This window comes from Chionomys nivalis, chromosome 20 (genome assembly GCF_950005125.1).
Source record: "Chionomys nivalis chromosome 20, mChiNiv1.1, whole genome shotgun sequence".
Taxonomy (NCBI): domain Eukaryota; kingdom Metazoa; phylum Chordata; class Mammalia; order Rodentia; family Cricetidae; genus Chionomys; species Chionomys nivalis.
The window spans coordinates 12,381,259-12,398,338 of record NC_080105.1 but is presented as its reverse complement, the minus strand read 5'-3'; the positions used below and the strand labels follow the sequence as shown (position 1 = coordinate 12,398,338).

Genomic DNA, 17,080 nt, shown 5'->3' with positions numbered 1-17,080 from the left:
CAAGCAGCATGATCCATTTCTCTTCACCAAAGCCTGGTAACCAAGTCACTTCCGAAGGTCCAGGCGAGGGCTAAGCACCAAGCTGAAGAGACGCCCCGGCTGCAGCTGCGGAGAGACTCACCTTCAGGCCCATTTCGGCCGTCCGCCACAGCAAAAGGCCGAGACTTCTGGAAGGTGTCGCAGCCTCTCCGCGCGGCCCATCGAAGACCGAGACGAGACCGGCGAAGCTCCGGGGTGGGCAGGCGCCATGGCGCCAGTGTCCTCCGTGGTTGACCCAGAGGCCGTGCAGGGAAGGGGAGGCAGAAAACGCGCGAGGGCAGAGAAAGGGGGTAGGACGGGGACGCGGCGGCCCGGCCCTCAGTGGCTCAGCTCTTTCTGTGAGGGAGGTGGTGGCCCTGAAAAGGGCCTTTGTGGAGGTGTGGGGAGGGCTGGGCGGCCACGGCGCGGGCTCCCTCAGTACTCCTGGGAGGCCTGGGTGGCCTTCTTGCCGCCCGCCGGCGCCTTGGGGCCCACGGTGGCGCTGGTCTTCTTGGGCAGCAGCACGGCCTGGATGTTGGGCAGGACGCCGCCCTGCGCGATCGTCACGCCGCCCAGCAGCTTGTTGAGCTCCTCGTCGTTGCGGATGGCCAGCTGCAGGTGGCGCGGGATGATGCGCGTCTTCTTGTTGTCGCGGGCCGCGTTGCCCGCCAGCTCCAGGATCTCGGCGGTGAGGTACTCCAGCACGGCCGCCAGGTACACGGGCGCGCCTGCGCCCACGCGCTCGGCATAGTGGCCTTTCCGCAGCAGCCGGTGCACACGGCCTACCGGGAACTGCAGGCCGGCGCGCGACGAGCGGGACTTGGCCTTGGCGCGGGCCTTGCCTCCGGTCTTGCCGCGTCCCGACATCGTGTTCGAGGTAGAAGGGCAGAGCGCAAAGCCGATGAAGTCAAACACCACCAACCGTCGCAGTCAACTGTCCTTTGCTTAATTTTTGAATGCAATATAGACTCATTTCTAGTAGGATTTACCAACCTGTATTTTTTATCGCTGTGCCCACCTCCACTAGGATATAGACTCTCTGAGGGTGGGACATCGTGTCTGGTTTGCCGCTGTCACATCCCAAAAGCCTGGAGCAATGCCTGGCCCGTGACAGATATTCTAGTTTGTTTTTCTCTTGCCGTGATAAAACGCAGAGCAAAATCAACTCTGAGGAGGAAGGACTTACTTGACTTAGTGGCCACTGCTCACCGCGAAGGGAAGCCAAGGCAGGGACTCAAAGCAGAAACCACGGAGGAACACTACTTTCATTCTCTTGATTTCCCTGACTGCTCAGGTCCTTTTCTTCTGCAGCCCAGGCCCACCTGCTCAGGGATTGTAGCACGCATAGTAGAATAGACCCTCCCACATCCATTAGCAACCAAGGAAATGCTCCACAGATGTACCCACAGGGCCAATCTGATGGGGGTAGTTCCTCAACTGAGATTCTGTCTTCCCAGTTATGTCTAGGTTTTTGTCAAGTCGACAAACACTAATTAGTGCAACAGGTCTTCTCAACGGTTGTCAGGAGATGAACAAATGGTCTTCCATATTCGCTGCACTGTCCTAGATGTTTCAAGGAAATTATGGCAATGAAGAGTGTGTGCTGCTATTTCCTCAGAATTGTAACATTCACTCTGGGAGAAGGATAAAAGCTCAAGAGACTTGGAAAGACACTGCTGGAAAAACCCAGAAAGTTGCAAGACGTACAAAGCCCCTGCCCCGATGGGGTTGAGGAATATAAAAGCAGAGAACAGGGTCTGCTGAGGAGACTCTTCATCAGAGCGGACTACAAGTTAGACAGGGAGCTCAGAGATGCAGCTCCATCACCATGGTGGGGTGGGCTTCTCCGTGCTCCCACTGCCTTTGAGTCACCCATGTTCCTATAACTAATAGGGTAGACTCAGCTTTACCAATCTAGACTTGGGTGGAACCATTTCTCTGGTCTGTCATTGGCACACTATTTGGGGTGAATAAATATTTGGTCACACCTCTCCAGGAACAGTCATATAATAAACAGTCACAGGTCCATGAGGCAGAGAGGAGTGAAAACTGTTTGTTCTCAAGGCCATGACTATGTTTCTGAATCCTTACTAGGGTAAGACCAATTAGATGCACTCCAAGGCTTTCTTGGAAAATTGGCCTACATCAAGCATTATGGGTTTTGGTCTTGCAAGCTCAGAACTTCTTTTTGAAGTTGCCAATTTATTGATTTACATGGCAGAGTAAAATACTCCATGAAGAAATAAGCCTAGCAGATGCTGAGTGTGTGTGTGTGTGTGTGCGTGTGTGTGCGTGTGTGTGTAAACTGACACATCTGGGAAGTCAAACCTTGGATATGAGCCTTAGACACCTATATTTGCATCAGCTCTGTCCTACTCAAAGCTCCCGCAACACTTGACCAGTCGGATCTTCCTCTGCCCTAGACACCAGCTGGGCAGATAAAGCTGATTCTTTGTCTTTGTCCATCTTTCCTTTCTCCAGCATGGTCTTTCTGCTCTTGCCCCAAAGCATGGTTTATAGCCCACATGCCAGTTCCACTGCAGCTGACCGATGTTCTAGCAGGAGATTTTCTGGACAGTGTGGTGGTTTGAATGAGAATGTGCTGTGAAATATTATTTTAAGTGTTACATTCCTTTATGCTGTGGAGTATTTTTAATGATGCAAATATATGCTGTATTCTTTTATGTTGCATGTGTTTAACTCTGTAAATCTGTGTTACTTTGTCTGCCTAAAACATCAGATTGATCTACTAAAGAGCTGAATGTCCAATAGCTAGGCAGGAGAGGAAAGTAGGAGGGGCTGGTGGGCAGAGAGAATAAAGAAGGAGAAATCTAGAGAAGAGAGAGAAAAGGGGGAGAAGAGGGGGAGAGGAGGACACCAGGGGCCAGCCATGGAGTAACAAGGTAAGAAGGATATATAAGAAAGGTAAAAAGCCCAGAGGCAAAATGTGTCTCAAGAGAAACAGTATAATTTAAGTTAGAAAGCTACACATGATTTTGCCCTGCCTCTTCCTGTCAGCTACTTGCTGACTCAGCCACCTGATCCCAGGTTAAGTTTCTTTAATCAAACGAATGTAACACATTTTTGCATTGTTAGCAAAGGCAGCAGGAAAAAAAATCTAACACACCTTTACACAGTTAAAATAATATTCCACAATAAGAATGCCCCCCATAGGTTCATATATTTGAATATCTGGTTCCTATTTTGTGAAACTGTTTAGAAAGAATTAAAAGGTGTGGCCATCTGGAGGAGGCATGTCACTGGGGAGGGCAGAGAGGTTTCAGACAATTCCTGCTTTTCTCCATGCTCTCTCTCTGACCTTGTGGTTGTGGATCAAGATAGGAACTCTGTTCCTTCACTCCACCATCATGAACTTTAAGCATCTGAGACCATAAGTCAAATCAAATGCTTTCTTTAATATGGTCATGGTCATCACAGTAATAGTAAAGTAACTAAAGTAGATAAGAATGTCTGGCTGTTTCTCCAAGCCTCCTCCCTCAGAGCTATCGGTTTGCCAGTGGCTAATTTTCTCTGCAGACCACCTCCTGTCGGGTCCCATGTTGTGTGTCCTCACTCTATAGCTAGGCTTCCCACAGTGTGACATCCCTGGAAGCTTCATCGCGTCCTTCCTATTTTCTTAGCTCTGTAGCACCTTTGGAAACAGTCTCCACTAAGCTCTTTTTAGTTATGTGTGCCATCTGATTTCTACTAGGATGCAAACTAATATAAATATCACAGTCAAAGTTTGGCTTGAGGGCTCTCTCCTCTCTATGTGTAATGACACAGCCAAGTTATCTAGTCATTAGGTTGCAATCACTGCTACCCAGTCAGCCTTTCATAGCGATGGAAAGGTCTTGGATTTCCAATCCGGTAGCTGTCAGTTCCATTGTTCTAGTAAGCTCATGAAATATTATTAGAAAGATGGAAATTAAATTTTAGTTTATTTCAATTAACTTAAGTTTAAATAGTTACATAGCCATCCCATTGAATGACACACATCTAGGCACTTACATGTTCTGGGTTTGATAGTTATGGCTCACTTTATAATACATGTCTGGGTCTCACCTCTTATCTCTAACTTTCAAAGTGTAGCCATGAGAGAAGAGAGGAATGAAACTGTGGACTTCCGGGAGTCATTGCTTGAGAGTGTTACATGGGAGATTTTCCCCCTGGAATTCCCATTTCTGTTGGGGTGGGGGGTAGACACAGAAATTCCCTCTTCATCCCTCTCCTCAGGTTGCCTCACAAGTCTACATCTGTGACAAATATCTCACCTCTTGCCCAGCTTACCCCAATGCTCTTTAATCTCCAAACTAAACTTGCTGGGCTATCTGTGCAAAATAGTTGTGCTTTCTCAAACAGGACTTCCTTGCTTTGAACTTTTTATTTTAATTACTTTTTTTGCAAATAAAGTGTTCTGATCATGCTTCCCCTTCTTTCAGTGTATCCCAGATCCTCCCACCTCCCTACCCGTTTAACATTTGTACATATTCCTCCTACCCTCTGGAACCAGTTGTGCCTTTAAATTTCCATTCAATATTTCTTGCCTGTAGGAAGCCTTTCTCTCAAAATCATTCAGCTTTAATTGTAGCATTAAAAATATCAATTTTACCTGCTTACATAAATACTCTTGTGAATGGTACTATTTTAAGTAAAATTTGATGTAAAATTGAAGTTTTCTGGCATGGCACCCAGCCCTCTGCTGTTTGCCTTCTTTGGAACCCAATGCATTTTGGCTCCACTTACACTCACAGCACAGGGCGGGTGCAGGGTTATGTTTATGAGACCCAACTTATAAGGTCACAGGGCCTATCATGGGTGTGAGCCTTGCCCTAACCTTATAAATATCCCCATCCCACTTCTGACTTTTCGCTTTCTTTTTGAAAGCTACAGGCCTCCAGTTTCCTTCTAGTGCATTCCTTTTTTGAATCCCTAGCTAATGTCAGTCTCAGTGGCTGCTTTTCAAATGAAGACATACTCTACACTGTGCATTTGAAGCTAGGGGGTCTCCAGCTGGTGTGCTCAGAGTAGCTTTCTTTAGGCAGTTGGTGCCATGTCTGTTCTTTCCCCCACTCGTAATATCTGTGTTTCTCTCCTTGCCTGTGTCCACATATCCTTGTGTTTACTTTCTGTGGAGAATGCTATCCTCATCAGGAAACTGCTCTGCATGTCCCATCAACCCTTGGTCTTCAGGATCTTTCTGCAGCTCTGAATGTTCATTCCACCCTTTGTTAGGATCTCTCTTCCAATCTGCATGCCCATCTCACCCTTCATCTTCAGGATCTCTCTTCCGATCTGCATGCCCATCCCACTCTTCATCTTCAGGATCTCTCTTCCGATCTGCATGCCCATCCCACCCTTCATCTTCAGGATCTCTCTGCAGCTCTGCATGTCCATCCACACTTTGTCAGGATCTCTCTTCCGATCTGCATGCCCATCCCACTCTTCATCTTTAGGGTCTCTCTTCTGCTCTGTATGTCCCATCCACCCTTTGTTTTCATTGCTTTTGCATCATTCTGTCCCAATTGCTTGACATGAAAAATTTAGGGTAAAAGAAATTATTTTGGCTTACTGTTTCAGAGGGTTCAGCCCATGATTGGTTGGCTCTGTGCATTTGGGGGGACCATTGTGAAGGTGGGGGTGAACTGCTGAGGCTCCACTCTTTGGGAAGTGGGAAAAGATGAATGCTGATGCACAACCAGCTTTCTCTACAGTCCACTTTCATTCTGTCTGCGCCCCAGTGCACAGGAGGGTACCACCAGCATTCAGGATGAGTCTTCCTCCCATAATTAACCTTCTCTGATCAGGACACTCATAATGTGCTTCACCATTTGCCTCGGTGAGTCTAAATCTAGCTAAGTTGACAAAGAAGATCAGCCCTAGGACTTTTGATCTTGTTCTCTTCTCAGCTGCCCATCTCTGGTTAGTCAATACTAACTGCTGATGTCTGTATGAGTTTTACCATACACAAACTGAAGGAGTGAAACTTATGCGCTGCTTCAACACTGGAAAGTGATGTAAGAAAACTCAGCCTACCGTGGGTGGCACCATTTCATGGGCTGAACCCTGAATGGTATAAACGCAGAGAAAGTCAGTTGAGTAGAAAAAAAAAATCTATGCATCTCTTTCTTCTTGGCTGTGGATATGAGTTCCTGCCTCAACTTCCCCATAATGATGGGCTATAACCTGGAATTTTAGCCGTGGAAGCCATTTTTCCCTAAGTTAATTTCGATGAGAGTATTTCATCACAACGACAGGACTGAAGCTAGCACAAATAGAAACCTTGAGTTTTCATTTTAATTCCTACTTTGAGAAAAGTTAGGACGTTGGCTCATGGGGTTTTCTACTTTTTGGAAATGATGTTATTTAGGGTTTGATGCAGTTTTCAGACGACCCTGAAAAGTAAGAACTCCATTGTAATCACAAAGATTTAATTTAATGTAATTTTACCTTATAAACAGAAACTTTCTTTTCCTTGGAGAATAGGGTTTTCTTTTTCATTCAAAGTAATGAAGTTTTTTCACCACCTCACACCTGAATTTTAGTACCCAGTGAGAATTTACTCTCTGTACAGTTTTCATCCACTTTAGCAAGCATATTGATTGGGCTTTGCTGTGCATATGTTTTTAAGTATCTTAAAATACTGACTTCAACACAAGATTTAAACATGTAAAGTAAATTATTTACCTTTCTGTTGCTGTGTTAAAACACCACGACCAAGGCAACTTCTACTTTGGTTGTGGTTGGTACTCAGAGTCCATGACTCAAGGGAGGTATGGCAGCGAGTGACAGGCATAATGGCCAGAGCAGGAAGCTGAGAGATCACATTATTAGCCAAAACCATGAAGCAGAACAGACTGGTAAAATGGCAGGGCTATGAGCTCTCAAACCTAGCTCCCAGTGATGTACCTCCTCCAGCAAGCCTGCATCATCTCCCTGAACAGCACAACCCACTGGAAACCAAGTGTTCAAAGACCTGAGCCTATGAGGGACATTCTCATGTAAATTTCCCCATGAAGCAATCAAACAACAGATCAAAGCAGAATAGATTTCCATCAAGAAGGTCAAGAGGTGGGAGATTATCCTAGAGATATATTTCTGATGTTCTGAGAATGGTGCTCCTCGCATAAACTCTACACTGACTGTATTCAACAACACAGATTACAAAGTAATCTTAATGTAAGCAACACCACATTCAGCATGTTTTAAAAATCAACATACTTCATTAATTAGATAGCTAAGTATTTAAATAAAAGAATATTTATCGGGAAGCATTTCATAAGCTCTGGAATAACAGCATTGTCAAAGCAGTTACAAAAAAACAAGGACACCTAAAACCTTCATTCCTGTTTGATGGAAGTGGAAAAGCCAGTTAGACAGCTTGCCTTCCAGACCTGCACCCTGGCTGAGAAGGAGTCAGCTACAGCCAGATTCTCAAACCAGGAGTGATTCATTGCTCAGTGAGAGACAAGCCAGCAGTGCAGATGGGAGATTCTGTGGATGCCAAGCATACCTCAGCTCTGCAACTGGCTCATTACAAATTCTAGGGAATGTGAAATGAGGCCTAGATGGCTTCCAATCAGTTTTCACGCCAATAAGGCAGAACGTGAAAGGTGCGAACTTGTGGCCCAATGACCTGTATTGGTGGTGTCTGTGTGATCTCAAGCAAAGGACTTCCCGGCCGGCCTGTTTCCTTATCCAAAATACAAATATGGCAAAAGATTGTATGATTTTTAAGCCAGCATAAATTCCTAAGACCCTAAGACTCTGGTACATAGAAAAGAATCACTGTAAATTGATTTCTCAAACAACTCCTAGAATTGTTTACTTTTTTTTTAAGAGTTGAGGACCAAACTTGGGGCCTTTGCTTGTTAGACATGTGCTCTACCTCTGAGCTACCACAAGTCCTCGAACCCTGAATTATTTCTTAAAGGATACATGAGTCCACACAAAGCAGTAGTCTTCGGATGAACACACCCAGTTGTCTCAAGGAGCCAGAGAAAAGAATGGCCAAGGAACGACACAGTGTAGTACACCCACTGTGTGATTATTTCAGCCTGCATGTAAACCTATGTTCTTCTGTCTGTCTGTGTTAGGCTAAGCAGAATCAACCAAGTCTCAGCCTAAACAACCTCCAGGAGAGAAGTGATCAACTGTGGTCAACAGTCCTTGTTTGTAAAGTTTACAGTGGCCAGAGAGAAAGAAAAAACCCAGAGACATGCTTCTCGAAGATGAGGAGATAAACTGACTGCGAAACAGTATCGTGGCTCATGGATCCTTTGACCTCCTGTGAATTCCCAGACAACCACATGGGGCAGTCGGTGGAGGACTGTCTTTTGAACTTTGGCTGAATGTTTTTCCTAAATCACTCTGTCTTCTGTGCTAGAATAATGCGAAAAAAACCACTGAACATTTTTGCTGGGTCATATGGGGAAATCTACTTGTTGCGTAAAAACCAGAGAGCACAATCTTACAAGCCGTAGCTTTTTCCCAACTCTCTGCTGAGCACTGTGTTTACAGAATAGCACCTTGCTGGTTTTACACTGCAGAGATGGGTTCTGAGAACCCGCCACTGGGATATTCCCATAGTTCAGCTCCTCACAGGGCCCACGCATCTCTCCCACCTACAGAAGTGCTGGAGGACAAGCTGCAAGTGCACAGTGAATTTGGGAAGACCATCCAGATGTTGGCATCCTATCTGCAAAACCTCCTATAACCCTGAAGCCTCATGGATCAACGCTGTATAATGGAAGTGTGGCTGACCTCACTTGATTTGACCTTCAGCAGATAGCAGAGTAGTTTCACAGTTCAGCAAGAGAAACACCAGTGGCACCTTAGGCTTAAGTGAGGTGCCTACAAAACATGCTGTCACTGTGTCTTAGTCTGTTATTTTGATAAAATAACATGAAAGCTGAAAAGATGATTCAAAAACTGATTACCATAAAAGCTTGAGGAACTGGGTTCAATTCACAGAACCCATGTTAAAAAGAAAAGAAAAAAAAAGTGTAGTTGGTGCACGTGTAATCCCAGTGCTTGGGATGTGAAGTAGGCAAATCCCAGGAGCTCACTGGTCAGCCAGGCTACCTTAATCAGGGAGCATCAGGTCAATACAAAAACAAGGAAAATGGAACCGGAAGAACAAAATCTGAGGCTAGGCTGCTGAGACAGTTCTGTGGGTGAAGGTACTTGCTGCAAAGCCTGGTGACCTGAATTTGATTCCAGGACCCAAATGGTGGAAAGAATGGATTCTACCAAGGTGTCCTCTAACTTCAACACATGCTTTGTAGTGTGCACACACACAAACATGCGCGCGCGCACACACACACACACATGATACATACATAATAAATAAATAAATGGATAAAAATATAACAGCTAAGGACAGCCTTTTGCCTCCTTACACACACACACACACACACACACACACACACGTGTCCTGACAGGCACTCACACATAGGCTGGGTACCCTGTGAAGTAATGAAGTTTATTTGGCTCTCTCCTCTGGTAGCTGGAAGGATCCTAGAAGTTAGCGATGGCTCCTGGTGATATAATGGCTGTGATCCAGGGCTGTGTCTCAGCATAGCAGAGGAACAGAAAGGGAATAGGTACACGCAGGGAGGGCTCAGTGTATAGAATGACTTCCCTCTGTTACACCTCAGTTTCAAGAGAACCACTTCAGAGAGGCCTGAGCCATCAAAGACAGCTTCAGCCCATCACGGAGGGCGGAGCCCTCATGACCTAGTTGCCTGTTGCTCTACTTCTTTAAGCTGCAGGTGCCTCAGTATTGCTGCATTGGGAATGCAGCTCCCATCACACAGAATTGTAGGGCAACGAAGTACATCTAAACCAGAGCAATGGCTAAATACGACTGGCCTGATCTGTGATTTCAGGTTAACTTTAAGGAAGGAAAACAAAAAGTTAAATGATTATAGAAACACTCCTAGCCCTACTGATACAACCAGAATTTCAAGTCTTTCTCGGTCCACACTAAAATGTTAAGCTGCGAGGTACCTGAAAAAGAAACAGACTGACTCTTGAAAAAATCTTGCTACAGACTAGGAGAACTGGGCTGTTGGCATTTTGAGATTTACCCAGTTTATTATAAGCATACACAGACTGTTGAAATTGAGGAAATTATTTGCATGTTTTTCTATTTTTCAAGCTTTGAGGAACTGTAGAATTTGGGACTTTTGGATCATTTCCTTACAAGTCTTTCATTGTATAAATAAGGAAACTCGAGTAGAAATGGGTTATTTTTAATCTATGACTTTATGCAGCAAGACGAAATGATGACTTGCTATAGAGCCATGACCACACCATAGCTTTACAACCGGGAGAATCCTTGGGTGTCTTTCCTGTGTACAGATATACAGACATGGTTTGAGTGTGGATTGTGTCTCATAAGGCTCCCGTCTTTGAAACTCTTGATCCCCAGCACGGGTGGCTATTCTGGAAGGCTATGAAGACTTCAGGAAGTGAGGTCTCACTGAAGGAAGTGAGTTCCTGTCTGTAACGATCTGAAAAAGTCTCCAGGTAGCCTCACTCTTTCTTTTGTTGAAATGGATAAATAATTTAGCCTGGCAAGAACTAAATAAACAAGCAAACAAATAAATAAAATAGTTAACTAATTAATTTTGGCTTGCTACTGCATATTAGCTTTTCCTAATCATATATGACTCAAATGATTAGTTCTGGGGACATACCTAATCTAACTCAAAGAGTTCTTGACATGGTGCCCACACTAACACTTCCTATTAACTCCACGAAACGTGGATTCTCTTTCTTGATAGAGGACTCATTTCTCAGTTATCACTCACTCAATAATCTAAAACCAATATAGAAAAGGAGAAGTGATAGGCTCAACATATATTATGTGGAAAAAATTAATGAATTTAAAAATGGACTATCAAAAAGTGCTCTGTTTTAAAAATATCCCGAGTTCACTCTGTGCCTGTTTGTGCGTGTGTGTGGGACCAGGGCATACTCCTGAAGAAAATTTACTCTCTCTCCTCTGAGCAGCTGTCAGTTGTCAACAGCTTCTCAGCTAAGAGGGAGACCTCGTAACCACTGGCCCCATCACGGCCGAGATACTTGTGACTGACTTGATCTTCTGTTGGTCCCGTGCAAGCAGTCGCAGCCTTGTCTTCTCTTGGCCTTTATTTTGGCCCAAGCTGTTATCATATTGTTCAATCTTTCAACTGTGAGACATCTCTCAAAAAACTGCTTCCAGGGTCCCATTTCCAAAACCACAGGTGTATGGTAGCTAATGACTTACTTGTTTCTTCCAGAAGTGCAATTGTGAAAAGTTCTTTTGTACTCTAGTGGGAAAAGAATTCCAGTCCGGATGCTGGAAAGGGGCTGTCTGTTTCTGTGATGGCTGTCATCACACAGAGACACTCTTGGGGGAGGAGAGGTAGCAGTGTTCCCTAGCCGAGATGAGTGCAGTGTTGCAGTACTTGGCAATAGGGAAGTGCATTCTGACAGTGTAAACAAGAGAGCATAGAGCTCAGATAGCGGCAGCCATGTCTCAGCCACGTCTCAGGCAAGGAAGGACCAAAGTTCTGCAGGCTTCTACTCAGTTTAACAAAAGAGCAGGAACTGGAGTTACATTGTGACATGGGATGTTTGTATTAATTACTTTTCTTATTGCTAAGATAAGAAATGTAACAGAAACACATTCAAGAGGGAAGGATTTGCTTTGGCTCACACTTTAAGGAAATATAATCTATCATTGCAGGAAAGGTATAACAGTAAGAACAGCTCTTGGTGGAATAAGAGGTAGCAGGTGACAGCCCAGCCATGTTCATGAAGCAGAGGGTGAAGCAGGGCCAGTACCAGCATCCAGAAAGTCTACTCCCCTACCCAGAGAGCCACTTCTCCAGTGAGGCTCCACCCCGTAAAGGTTCCACAGGCCCCAGTACAGCATCATCCACTGGGAACTAAGTGTTTTAAACATGAGAGTCCATGGGGGAACATTTCGCATCCAAACCATTATAATGCAGTAAAAGAGAACCAGCCTTTCTCTCAGTCAGGACTGATAGATACAGGTATGACTCTGACTGAGAGTGTTCATGCTTAGAGATACAGCTCATAGACTGAAAAAGAACCTGCCGATCCTTCATGTCTCAATAATGGCCAATTTCATGCATGTAGTTTATAGCTAACATTTATATCCAAAAGATTTCTCTTTCTGCACTATAACACATTCTTCATCTATATTATGCTGCTGTTTCCAAAGCCATTCAGCCTCCTTGAGATGGCATTAATTAGCTCTTACTAGCCAAGAAACCATTTTTGGCATCTTTATAACTAACATTCTTTACACGTGATATTTTCTTCTGATTTCACCTTTAAAAACAAACAAAAATTTTGTTACACAGTGAAACCGTCTTGAAAAACAAACAAACAAACAAAACCAACAAAAGCAAACAGCACCATTTAAAAATAACACAAACGAAACAAAAACAAAAGTCTTTGTACCCTATGACATTTGCTCTGAGAATTCAGATTCCGTAAATGAAAGCATTTGCCCCTGGGACCCACATGTTTGTCTAAGTAGAGAGTTAAAATGTCAGCATTAATTAATTAAGCAAATAACTTTCTGTAATTTCTGGCCCGATGTTCAGGAATCCTGTTGGTATTTTGTTTAGTGGTAGAAAGGAATGGAACATGAGTGTCCTTGAGACTCTCACTTGGTCAACTGACTTCTGGTGACGTAGGTGGTGGCCTTTAGCTCGGCTTGGTGATTACTTTGAAGAAGATCATAAAATAGTCCTTCAACTAAACGTTAGACCATGCAAAGACAGAACATGCAGGACTCTGCTCCCTAATCTTTTTAAGGTGTCCATTTGGGGTTGCAGGCACTGGAGAGTCTTTATTGCTTTTCACACCCAAGGAAAACACACTTTCTAGGCGGTATTGTCAGCCCCATTTCCCCTTCCCACCTGCCCCTGAACAACTGGTACTTGCACCACCCGGCAGCTCCAATTTCAAAGATTGCAACACATTGGATATTTGCCTTCCCCTTGGCAGCCCTTTCTTCTTTTGCTTTTCAACCTTGGACTTGTTCTGATTACACAGTGAAGCCCCTGGGCTTTGTTACAGTTGCTTTTTAGTTGTAGTCAAAAGGTAGTCTTTCTTTTCTCTAACAGCTTCTGATGCTGACAGCAAAGCTCTGTAAGCAGGTTTCGTGCCAGAAAAAAAAATGGGTTCTGGGGGGTCTTACAAATCTAGTGACAGAGCTCTGAGAGAGGAGGACAATGAGGTCAGCATCTGACCTGATTCCAGGCTTGGAAATGACGAGCTGCTGCTTTATTGGTCAGTCAGATATTAACAATGTGTCTTCTGTTAGATACTTCACCAGACAGGAAGTCCTTCAAAGCCTACACAAGAACTAAACACTACTTTATAGGAAGGAGAAAAAGACCAAGAAAGGATTTTTTTTTTTTGGGTTTTGTTTTGTTTTCAAGCCGGAATAAGTAGTTAAGAATCAAAGGGGGTTAGGAGGCAGAGGCAGGTGAATCTCTGTGAGTTCGAGACCAGCCTGGTCTACAAGAGCTAGTTCCAGGACAGGCTCCAAAACCACAGAGAAACCCTGTCTAGAAAAAAAAAAAGAAAAAAAAAGAATCAAAGGGGGCATTAGCTAGTATTATTTATTAGGTTGTGTGTGTAGGGGGGTAACAATACAGAAAAGAAAAAGGAAAGAACATTCTAGGCAAAAGAAATGGTGTGTATAAAGAGAAGACAAACTATCACAGAAGTACAAAGATCAAATAAGTTACTGTTTTTGAGCCAAAACTGTGAATGTGAAATGGTGTAGGAGCTAGTAAATGAAAGGGGCAGTAGCTTCTCTTGGGAATATAGGCTTTATTCAGTTTCTTAGTGATGGACTTGGGACAACACACACTCACACACAGTTTGATTATTCTCAGACAGAATCTCATTGCTTACCCCAAACTCGTCTCCAACTTTGAAACCTCTTGTCTTGATTTCCTGGGTGCTAGGATTACAGATGTGTACCTGGCCACGATGGGTTCTGAGATGCCATGATACTGTTGACTTGACATTACTAATGTACCTATTTGTATAAAAGAAGAAGTTGAAAGTGAAAGAGCAAAGATGAAAATAAGAGAGAGCAGTTAGGAGACAAAGGAATAAAAATTCAAAACGCAGTACTGAGACCCTGAACCAAAGCATCGAAGTTGAAGGAAGAATTAAAAAAAAAAAATAGTGGAGGTACTAGCTAAATCAGACCCAAGCTGAGTGGACAAAGACGCCTTAAAATCGGCAAGGATGAGAGGGATAACAGGTCAAGGAGCAGTGACTATAACACAGGGATGAGCTGCTGTAAACAGCCACAGGGCTAGAAGACAAAAAGACAACACAGACTGCATTGCCCTCATCCTCAGGTCCACTTAGCAGGTCTGATAATTCAGAGAGTGTTATTGTAATGATCTGTCCTGTCTCTTTAAAGACAAGCCATTCCCACTCCCTCCCCCATCTGCCTAGGCAAGCTGATTTTCAGTTTCTAGCCAGAGTCTTTCCTTTTTCATCTCCCTCTCAGAGAGGCAGCTCCTGTCTCTCCCTTCTCTCTCTCTCTCTCTCTCTCTCTCTCTCTCTCTCTCTCTCTCTCTCTCTCTCCTCTTCTCCCCTTCCCTTCCATAACCCACTAAACAAATATCCAACCTCACTCTGCATGGTGTGCCTATCCATGTCTCTGTTTCTTGCCTGCTACATGACTCCCTGCCTGCGACCAGCTTCCTTCAGAGACCTGTGGCATGGTCTCATTTCCTGCTGCCCGCTACAGCCAATAGGAAACCTGCAACATTTTTATTTAATCCATTACACGCAACCTAGGCTAAGGGTAATGAGATAAAGAAGGAAATGGTAAGAATCCTTGTTGGTCTTCATTTGGTGGAAAGTAATTGCCACAGCAGACTTGATCCTGAATCTCTGATGCCCTTACTTTGCCTAGGGTATTTCTAGAACTGAAAGTACAACTCTGGGAGACTCAGATTGCAAACCTTGATTTGTTCAGTTTACTTCACTTAGTTATCTTCCTATGATCAATATTGTTATGGTTTAAGTAAAAATGCTGCAGATCCCCAAGTGGCTGCAGTGGGTCTCGGGCCATGAGACCACAATGCAGGTCCCTGAGCAGTGACAGGCAGCCAGCCCCAAGTAGGGATGGCACAGTTCCTGGAGTGGCTACAACAGGCCACGAGTCCCAGGCAGGGAGGTGCACGGTGGGTGAGAGACCTTGATGGGGCAGCCAATCTGGGAGAGACAGACAGATGTGCATGAAGGTGGCTGGTCCCAGGCAGGGAGACACGCAGCAGGTGAGAGATAGAGACATGGATAGGAACACCATGCAGAATGAGGTTGGATGTTTATTTAGTGGGTTATGGAGGGGAAGGGAGAAGGGAGAAGAACAGAGAGAGGGGCAGAGAGAGAGAAAAAAATGGGAGTGGGGGGTGGGAGGAGAGGAGCCATAGCAGCAGCTACCTCTCTGGAGAGAGACAGAAAAAGGAGGGACTCAGAATGGAAGCTGAAGATTAGCTTGCCTCTGAGAAGGGGGGAGGGAGTGGGCATAGCTTATTTCTTAAAGGGACAAGACAGATCATTACAAATGTTATCTTAAAGCATGCCCTCAATATAAAATGCAAGGGCTAAAGACAAACATAGCATAGGAAAATAAGGTGGAATATCTTCCATACATTCTGAATTGTTTTAGATGAGATTGTTGACTCTCTTTATAAACTCCTCCTTTCTCTGCATCTCCTCACTATGTACTTGTCCACAGATAAAAATGTGGGTTGTGATGACAAGGACAATAGCACGGACAGTGATGATGATGGTGACTGTGGTGATTTGAATGAAAATGCCCCCGTCAACCCACAGGGAGTGGCACTACAACACGTGTGTCTTGTTAGAGAAGTGTGTCACTGGTGGTGGCTTTGAGTTTCAGATGCTCAAGCCGGGCCCAGTGTCACCTTTCTTCCAGCTGCCTGACCATCAGAGGGAGAGCTCTCAACTACCTCACTAGTACTGTCTGCCTGTAGGCCACCATGCTTCCTGCCATGATGATAATAGACTAAACCTCTGAACTGTAAGCCAGCTCCAATGAAATGTTTTCCTTTATAAGAGTTGTTGTGGTCATGGTGTCTCTTCAAAGTGGTAGAAACCCTAAGACAGTGATGAAACTCAGAGCAAACTCTAGGTGACAAGTGTCTGGCTTTCTTGAGTTACAGAATGAATAGGTAAGAAATTTCCTTGAGTTTTATTTCAACTGTTAGTCCAACACAAATCTTATAAACAAAACAGAGACTAAATGACTGACTTAGTGACCTATTATCCTAATGCCGAAACTACTTCCTTGTTTAAGTCAGATGGCCCAGGCTAAGAATGTTAATGTGGATTTCAGAGATGCCTAAGTTATTTGCACATAGGGCTAACATGCCAGAAGATTCTGAATCATTGAAAACAACAACACTCAATATCCTGGAATTTTGCATTCTATTTTTTATTAAATTATGCCATTAGATTTAATGAGAATTAAAATCTCTTTAAAATAAAGATATTTTGAGGTGGCTGGGGAAATAGATTAGACTGTAAAGTGCTTGCCATGAAAGCATAGGGAAGTAAGTACACCCAGGTAAAAGCCAGACTTGGTGCTCTGTATCTGTAACCCCAATTACCAGGAAGAGGAAGAAGTGAAGATGGATGGAGCTTATTGGCCAGAGTCTCACCAATTAGTGAGCACCAGGTTCAAGGACAAATCTTGTGTCAAAATGTAAGTTGGAGAGTAATGAGGAGGACATGCAGCACCAGCTCTGTAAAAACACAATGTAAGTGCAGAAGCACACAAGTGCACTACACCACACTTACACAACCAGAAGAATTACACATCTGATGTTTAATTGTAGATGTTGGGGATCAAACTCAAGTCCTCATTCCTGTACAGCAACGATGGTTCCCCATCGAGATGTCTCCTCAGCCCTGAAAAATAAAATTTTCTAAAACCCTAGAGCCTTAAAATGTAATGTCTTCAGCATCACAGACA

General features: G+C 44.2%; 1 protein-coding gene across 1 annotated transcript; it reads right to left on the bottom strand.

Annotated features, from left to right (window-relative positions):
- Positions 1–233: 233 nt before the first annotated feature.
- Positions 234–906, bottom strand: LOC130862909 (histone H2AX). Its single transcript, XM_057752749.1, has one exon. The coding sequence runs from the start codon at positions 883–885 to the stop codon at positions 454–456; it is 432 nt and encodes a 143-aa protein (XP_057608732.1). The 5' UTR covers positions 886–906; the 3' UTR covers positions 234–453.
- Positions 907–17,080: the final 16,174 nt, after the last annotated feature.

Excerpts from the sequence above, each read along its gene's own strand:
- LOC130862909 (XM_057752749.1), bottom strand. The coding sequence starts at position 885 with ATGTCGGGACGCGGCAAGACCGGAGGCAAGGCCCGCGCCAAGGCCAAG.